We start from the raw sequence: 9,544 nt of genomic DNA, 5'->3' as shown, positions 1-9,544 counted from the left end.
TCCACTGAAGGAAGAGTATTCTGAATAGGGTTTTCTATGATTATTTTTTTTTCTCTACTCAAATGCCCTCAATTATGTATGAGAATATGTTCTTGGGAACCATGAGTGGCTAGACTCTTTGTTTTAGGGTGTTGTTAGATTTACATATGGATTTGAGTTAATATTTATGGATTTCATGGAATTGCTTAGCTAATTACCTTTTAATGTTACTTTTTTTAATTGATTTTGATTGGCTATTAATAAATGTTAGATTGAATGTTCAATTCAGCAGATTGTATGTTTAATCGGACTTGTAATATTAAATTGCTATTAACCTATCACATACGTAGTTAGAGGAGTAGTAAAAGTTGATGAGAACAATGTTCAATGCCATAGATTTTAATTTGGTATAGTAACGATAGTTATCGTTTAGAATTGCATGAGAAAGAATTGTTCTTGAAAGACAATGATTCGAAACTTAGTTTCTAGACTTAGATAAACAGTATGCTTAATTCCACGATTGGCCTAAATATTGTTCAATGAAGTACGTAATAAAAACCGACACCCTAGAGCCCTTTTAATTATGAAATTTCAATGTTTGTCTTGCTTTACTGGTATTTAATAAAAAATCACTCAATCAATTTTTCAATTTCTTAGTTAAGATCGATACGGTTCGGAATAGTTAAGTTAAGACTATTTGTTTGATCCCTGAGGATGATACTTAGCCTCTTAAGCCATTTTATTATATTATAACTTGACCACATTTGCTTGTGCATTCTCTTAAATTGTGTTTCCGAGACTTGAACAAAAGGCCTTACCCTCTCACTGGCCCGAGAGGGGTTTCTATTTAATGGTTGGACCATAAACAGGTTGTTCATTGGAGGAGCACTGGTACTTAAGGTTAAATAAGTAATCCAGAGGTAAAACGATAATTTTGATCCAGTTGATGTTACGAACACTTGTGAAGGACTAATTTGCTATTATTGATCTATATTCCTGGACATAGATGTTGGGATTGATATCCTAAATCTAGTGTATCTCGTGGTATGTAGTTTTGTTAACACAAATTATTTATCTAATAAAATAAGAGATATTTTATATGACATTTAGACGACATTAATTCAATCCAATAAACTAAGATCCAAGGTTATATGATGTCATTTGAACAGTATGTGGTTGACATGTAGGTGGTTTATGTTCAAGTAATAATCTAAAATGTCTATACTAAATGGATGAAGGTTGGGTGCCTTATTCTGGTAACACTGTAGATACAACCCACTTTATAATTGTTACATGAGATGTAAGTGTTACAAACAATATGAACCATATTGTTCATGTAAAGACATATGAGTGGGGGTATCCTGTATAAAGGAGTTTATACATATACCGGACCAAAAAATAATTAGTTTATGTTTATAACACCGTTACTTGAAGAAACTAATATTTCATTAGGATGACCATATGAGACTTGACCTTAATTCTGAGTGAGTTGGGAACTTTTATTTATGACGCCAGTTCTATAATCTGTATAGGTGAAAGTGGCCATGATAGCTAACTCAATAAGCCTACCATTTTGGGGATTTGTCTTATTAGAGAGCTGGGAACACAGCTATACAAAATAAAATTCACTCCTTTCCATTCCATGGGAAAGTAGATGAATTGCTCCTTTAATAGCTAGTTTCGGGTCTTGGACAATGAGGCTTCATCCTCTCATTGGCCCGAGAGGTGTTAGTTTATAGTTGGATTATAAACTGTTTGTTCATTAGAGGAATTAGTGCTACTTAAGAAGTTAGATATAGTTGCAAGTGTAAAATGGTATTTTGACCTAGCTGTAGTTATGAGCATTTATGAAGGGTCATCGCTCTGTTGATTGGTTATATCCATGGACAAAGAAATATATCTACAGTACGAAGAGTGCAGCTATCGGTCTTTAGTGGAGTGATCGGTAGTTAATGAATATTGATTAATTGGATTAAAGGAGTTTATATGTTGGGTTGTATATCCTAAAACTTACAGTTTGTAATATTAAACTTTTTCTATTATCAATAAAGATGTTATTGACGTTTATTCAATAAAGTTGTTGAATATGTAAATTGCACTTGTAAAGACTAAATCTAATAAAATAAAGATCCATGGCTAGTACATGAATACTTGAACTCTATGTCGAGACATAAAGATAGGATCAAGTTCGAGTAAAAAGCGGGTCTATAGTATATGAATAAGGTTAGATACCTTATTCTAATAACACTATCGAATGCTGCCTTCTTTGTAGATAGTATAAACGAAGTGATCCTGATTTGTTCATGTAGTGACATGAGGAGCAGGGGCATCCTATGCAATGAGTTTGCATAAGATCAGACCCAGAAATAAGTCACTCTTACTTAATAACACTGTTTACTATTTAAGATTGACTGTTTCAAATCAATGACTTAGTAACTCGACCTTAATCCTGAGCGAACTATGAACTCTTATTTATTCGGGATTATCCTTAGATTTTCATAGGTGAAGGTTGGCTCAACAACGCCGACTCAATAAGCCTCCCATTTCAGGGGTAAGACCAGGTAGATAGCTGAAGACATAGGGTGCGAGAAGGAATTCACACCTCCCTTAGGAAGGTATTTACATGGGTCAATATCAAGGTGAATGGAGAAAATGTTTATAGTAAGTGAGAGAAGGACGCGTGATAACATATAAGGATGCGTGATAACATATCTTGTGGTCTCCTTCGTTAGTTTATAATGTTTCCTTCTTCCTCAGTCTCATGGTGCTCTGGACATACCCTCCTTTAGGAAGATATTTGCATGGGGAAGGGCATTACAAACTCCAGAAATGGATAAGATCGCTATAATCAATTGCACCAATTATGTTTTTCCCTGAGGCAGATTGGTTGGAGGGGGTTATAGGGTTGAAAATAAAGGGTTACAGTTATGATAAAACATTAAAGCAGTTAATGATTTATTGACTAAATGAATGGTAATTAAATATTATATGAATAAGGAGTTATTCTGAAATAATATTTGATTGAGAGTGTCTCACTTCAGTGATAGGAATAACTATACACCCTGAGGTGGTATTTATTCCAAATCACTGAATGTATCATTGTAAAATTCATTGATGTTGGAGTTAATGAATTTTTGCTAAACTGATTGGATTAAAATGAAAAATGAATTTTTGCACGCGTGTCTAATATAAGTAATTTGTTTTTGTATCAACATGTCTGACCCAATCGTTACTTTGCTTGACACCAAAAAATTAATTGGAGAAAACTAGAAAAAATATAATAAATACGTTTTGGAAGTGGATGATCTCAAATTCGTTCTTACGGAGGAATGTCCTCAAGCCCCTAGGCACAATGCATCATAAAATGTTCATGATGTTTATGAGAAGTGGACCAAGGCCAATGATAAGGCAAAGGTCTATATTTTGGTAGGCTTATCTGAAGTCCTGGCCACAAAGCATGAGACCATGATCATTGTACGCTATATCATGGAATCATTGTGTGACATGTTTGAAAAACCTTACAATCCATGCATGATGCTCTTAAGTTCATCTTCACGAACTCGGAAGGAGGCGTGAAGACAGTACATACCACCCTTTTTTGATATCTATTGCCTACTATTCTATTCTTAGTTACAGTTATGCATGAAGTACAATTCCATATTTATAATAATTCATTGCCCAACAAATTAACTTAATAATTCAGCATAACTTGGCCTATTATTTTTATAGACAATAATTTACTCATGATATCCAACCCTAGTTTCAAGCACATGACTAAGCAGCGTTTGGCCTTTGGTATGTGGCAGATCTTAACCTCTCGTAGCAATTCAAGACCAATATTTGGAACTCCTCACATGGTTACCTGGGGAGGGGAAAATTTTTTGAAAACGTAAGCCAATGAGATTAGTGAGTGACTTTCTAAAAGAAACTTACAATTCATACACTTTGAAAGTAACAACTAACATGGGATAAAACTGTAAGCATGTTACTAAACATATGAAAACTATACTTCAAACTTGTACCCTGACTTTCATGGGGTAGACCAACTCCATACTCCCAGGTAATCAGGTGGAACCATACTCACACCTTCATTCACTGAGGTGGAACCAACTCAACATACTTAGTTTTTGTGCTAATGCGGAACCAACTCAACGCATAGCACTCATCATACGTGCACGTAGAGCTATTGTCTTGGTATTAGGTTCATGATTATGAGACTTTCATTGGAAATCATAACTTAAGCATTTAAACCAGAGTTTCAATTAACCCAAAGCATAAAAGAATAATTTTTAAAACTTTGCTAAATCAAGACTTTCTTTGAAAAACACTCATTCATACTAAATCGACAATTGTTCTTCCTTCTTCTGGATTTCCCAAGCTTGTAAGGATTTATACTAAACTTAGAATCTTAACTTTAGGGCTAAATTATTCTTAGAATACTTTCTTGACCCTAAATTTGTCATACTAACCCTAAGGGGTGAGAACTAAGCCTCCCAACTAACCAATACTGCTATGGATGCAAGGTTACCTTCCTCCTGACAAGTTGGATGCTTGACCCTCACTTTCAACACCCAGACAAGGGTCCAACACTTGGCTCTTGAGGTGTCTGCCGTTTGGCTCTTGGAACTTGGACACCTAGCCTTCCTCTTTCAACCTTCAGTTTCTCCTCACACCTCACTTCTACCCTTTTGATGAATTTGTGATGTCAAACGAAATCTTTCCATCAAGGTATTTATAGGCAATTCTAACTCATCCACCCAAACTTCCACAACTTGACACTTATCTTGCATGAAGAGTCAACTTGTCCTTAACATGAAGTGCTAATGCATAGGTCTTCTGGAGGTGTCATCCTTGCATACCTTCTCCTTGTTCCACCTATAGGCCACCTCCTACTTTCATGCTGACCACATGTGTCTTTTCCTTGCTTTCCCAATGCATGGGTGTTGTTTGGTGTCATTCTCATGCACTACTTTGGTCTTCAGACATCCACCTCCTACTTGGACTTAGTCAAAATTTCATTAGGTTAAGCCATGTACTCTACTTTGCTATCAACTTGAGCTAGTCCTCCAAGAAACTTGTCCCCCAATGCATGGTTCTTGGCTTGGACGCATGACTCCTCTTTGCTGCTACTAACTTGCCTTCATACTTAGGTTATAACACCCCCAATTCCCCCCATGTGTTCACCTATGCCTATGCCAAAATTCTCATGGTATGCGTTCACATGGTAGGGTTGGTTTAGGGTTTTCTCAATTGAGCTACGAATTGAGCTCTCCTTTCCAACACTTAGACAAAATCCACTATCTTTACTAGTCTTATGTGTTTGAAACTTTCACAACTCTAACTATGTCTTCAACTTAGGTTAGCATACCAAAGCTTAAGCTCTTACTCCTTACATACTTAGCACTTGGTTAGCTTTCCCCTCACTACATGGACTATGCGTCCATTTTTCCCCCAAACACTTAGCCAAATTTATGCTTTGAACATACCTTTCGTCCACACCTATTCCCTTCACTTGGTTGTGCTAATCTCAATGCATGGTTTGTCTCACACAACCCTTTCCTCTTTCATGCATTCCCTTAACCCCAGGTACCCAAGAATGGCTCACCATGCATCCAAGAGGGTCCTAGTATGTGTCCCACTTAGGTAGTTTCCAACACTTAGCTAATTTTATTCATTTTAGGTCAACTCATGCCTTAAAGCATTTCTAACCCCAAAACACACCTCAAACACTTAGTCAAATCCCTCCATTCTTCACTATGCTATGGTTCTAAATCTCAACTCCCATTGCATAGTTAGATACTTAGCCAAAATTCTGACTTCATCTTATTATGTTTCAACCACAAGGTCCCAACAGTTAGAATTTTTCCTGGGTACTCTAACTCCCTTCCAAACATAACTCAAACACTTGGTAAATTTTAGCTTACTTAGCCTAGCCTTCACTTTCTTTTTAAATTCTTAACTCACGTGGCTACTTGGATCAGGGTTTAATCTAGGCCGGCGTTTTATGCTTAACCTAAAAATTTTACAGTAGGTTGAGGTTTTTAGGTCTATGTGTGATTCTGTATTTTTTCCAGTGTACTGGTATTTTGAAATCTAAAATAATTACGAGTTGGGTCTTGGTTTTTTCTGCTGCATTAGGGTTTTTATCTCTATATTAACAAGGTAGCTGTATTGGAAGGTGTGGCTTGATCATATCCTTTTCAGGGAGAGCGAGTTGTTGCAATTCTAAATATTTCAGTATTAAGAAGTGATTTATATGCTAACAACCTTAGGACATATGAGTTACTTTCTAAACTAGCTGAACTATCTCAAAACTATTTCTTGAAATAAACACTTTATTACTAAGAAATGGAACGTTAAAAGATTGTTTAACCAGGAAAGAAACTAAAAGAAGATTCCTTTTAATTTTAGGAACCAAATAGATGTTATCCAATAACAAATAACAATTTTTGCTAAAAAATAACTTCACGCTCCTTACAGCATCAGCTGAGACAACCTTCCCAGTCCTTTCTTTCATTATCATCTTTCTAGCCTTTAACTGTTACCAGAAATCAAATTCTTGAAATGAAGAATAAACATGATTAGTTACTCCTGAATTAAGTATCCGGGAAAAATCATCATTCTCCACTAAGTATTTATCCAAAACAAGTAAATCAAACTTACCTATTTTTGCCTTCCTCTTTTCAGTCAAGGACTGTTCTATGACAACTCCATTCATTTTAGCAAATTTCACATGGACCATCATATCAAAAATATGTTCCTGAACAGATGTTCCCTCTTTCAATCTTGTATCGTAAATGAGCTCAAATAGCTCATGCAAAGACTCTATCATCTCATGAGCAGTCTGCACAGGCTCAAGCATCTCAGTCAAGACATCGGGTATACTTGCTAAGATGTGGATTCGGGCTTGTTGATTAACCTTCCTCCACTTGTCATAAGCCTTACGAACATTTTGTTCAGTGTTTGGGCCAGGGGTTTGAGGACATTCCTCATACAAGACGAACTTTAAATCATTAACTACTAACTTTGTATTAATTAAAATTTTCCATGTTGTATAATTTTTAGCAGCCAACTTTTCATGAGCTAAGAAAGAAATAATTGAATTTGACATATTTCCTGAAACCAAATAAAATCATTTATATTAGAAATCTTATATAACTCTTAAAAAAAAAAATCCAATCATGTTTTAGCAAAACAGTAATGAACCCTAATCATACATTGAGCAAAACAGTAATCCACTGTAGGGTTAGTTACTTCTTCATTAAATTAAGACATTCTCAGCCAAATATTAGACCAGAATAACTCTTATTCCTATAATATTTAGTTACCATTAGTTTGATCAGAATTTCATTAACCACTTTAATAAATTCTTGTAAGTGTAAACCATCATTTTGGAACTAATTTGTGCCTTATCAAGTCCGTTGTAGGGAAGAATAATATTGAGAATAAAAATTACAATCTTATCTTTTCAAGAGTTATCCCTGATATTGACCCATGCAAATACCGTTCGTAAGGGGACGCATCAAAGGCACCTCGAGGTCAAGCATAAATCTCACGAAGTCAATAAATGTTGGAGACTACGAGATATGTTGACACATGTTGATACATGTCCCTCTCCCACTTTCTAATTCACCTTGATATTGATCCATCAAAAAATCTTCCGTAGGGGGACGCATCATGGCGCCTCGAGGCCAAGTATGAATCTCATAACGTAAATTATTCAAGAATGCAGGAGAATTAGACATATCATATATATCTTTATCTCCCACCAAGTATTTTAAAACTAGGGTTTATTACTTAGGTAAATCCGTCTAATAAATCTATCTAAGTTTTTTTTTGTTAAAATTTCCAATTTTTTCCAATATAACTCTTATATTGGATGATTTAACAATGTTTGATTATCATTTATTAAATACTTTAATAAATTTAACCATCTATTACATACTTATAAAATATTTGACTAATTTACCCTCAGGCCAGTTCCCAAGTAGGGGTGTTCCATTTTTGTTAGCTTAAATACCCCAATCCTAGATTGAACCTTCCTTAGACAAAGGTCCCTTATATGCAAATATTTTATATATTTAATATTTTATGCTTTCATTTTAATCCTATTAACACATAAAAGATTAACTTATTTCTAATAAAATTAGAAATATTTTAACATAGGTCAAAGTAAATTAATTTTAAATCATTTAAAATTAATTAAGACCATATGTTTGCATGAAACTCTTTGTTATAGATTTTAATCTATCTCATTAAACATATCACTTATATTTTAATGAATTATTAAAACCTATAACATGCATTCTAATGAAATTAGTTAAATTAACTATCATATTTACTAAGTAATGTCATGCTCAATGTATTTTCATTTTCATCATATAATATAACAATTATTAATCAATAATGAAAATTGTACATATCCCATCATACAATATCATTTATATTAAGGTATGATGCATGGACATGCTTATTAATATATGCAACTATATAATGATGCATGTGCATGCTTATTATATCATGTAATCATATAATATAACATTAATATTAAAAATGATGCATGAATATGTTTATCCTAAGGTGGGATTTTAAACTATACGACATACTATATGCAACATATAATTAATATAACTAAACATACATTTTATGCATATTGAAATTATATTATAGCAATAATAGACCAAATACTAGTACCCTAATGAAAACATTAAATTAAATTACACTATTTTAATTTAAAACCTATAAACTGCCTTCAACTGTTGGAAGAAAACAGCCACTTTCGTGCTTGAAGAAAGCTACCATGTTCATGTTGAAGGAAAACTATCACGACCCTTCCATGATGCACAAATATTGATGGACAATGGAAATCTGCATAGAAACTTCTCGAGTCTACACTCCAAAATTCGTCTTTCACCTCTATTTTTGGCCTTTCTCACAAAAAACACTTCGCCACGAGCGACCCAAACTTACAGACCCAATTTATAGAATAAGTGCCCAAAACACTAGCCTTTACATTGATCAAATCAAAGTAAAAAATGTAAATCTAAATGCCAATATTTGTGAACATCTATTATGTAAACCCCCATACATTATCCAGAAAATGACCCACATGTTCTCTAATTTTTCGTTTCGAAAATGAAAAATAGAGGTATAACGTGGCTCTGATACTAATTGAAGGAATGAAATTCAATTTGAAAAACTGGAAAAAACAGAAAAAATATAGAATAATAGTATAAACATTTATAAATTACAACATGCTTCTAGGAGAACTGATGAAAATATAGAATAATAGAACTATCCCTTGAAGACTTTTCTTCTCGTAAATCCTCTCCTTGTTACTGAACAAAATGAATGCAAATCTCCCTCGAACTAGAAATGCATCTCACGAACAAACAGATCACGAACAAAGGACACCACCACTTGATTTTCTTGCTATTCTCTGGAAAAAGGATCAAGGATGTGAGGACTCCTTAATTTGGTATGGATATTTATGAGAGAGATTTGGGGAAAAAGATCAAATACATGGAGAGAATTTTTCTCTTTGCTTGTCTGTGATCCATGGTGG

At 34.1% G+C, this 9,544-nt stretch overlaps 1 protein-coding gene across 1 annotated transcript; it reads right to left on the bottom strand.

Annotated features, from left to right (window-relative positions):
• Positions 1–6,506: 6,506 nt before the first annotated feature.
• Positions 6,507–7,090, bottom strand: LOC120077225 (uncharacterized). The gene is made up of 2 exons (XM_039031126.1): positions 6,643–7,090; positions 6,507–6,517 (listed from the first exon to the last, which is right to left on the bottom strand). Exons 1-2 carry the CDS (start codon positions 7,088–7,090, stop codon positions 6,507–6,509), a joined length of 459 nt encoding a protein of 152 aa, XP_038887054.1.
• Positions 7,091–9,544: the final 2,454 nt, after the last annotated feature.

This window comes from Benincasa hispida, chromosome 5 (assembly GCF_027475165.1).
Source record: "Benincasa hispida cultivar pf3 chromosome 5, pf3_genome.v1.1, whole genome shotgun sequence".
Lineage (NCBI taxonomy): Eukaryota > Viridiplantae > Streptophyta > Magnoliopsida > Cucurbitales > Cucurbitaceae > Benincasa > Benincasa hispida.
The sequence above is the reverse complement of the archived record's forward strand: the minus strand, read 5'-3'. Positions and strand labels throughout refer to the sequence as shown.

Coding starts and splice junctions, on each gene's coding strand:
- LOC120077225 (XM_039031126.1), bottom strand. CDS start 7,090: ATGTCAAATTCAATTATTTCTTTCTTAGCTCATGAAAAGTTGGCTGCT.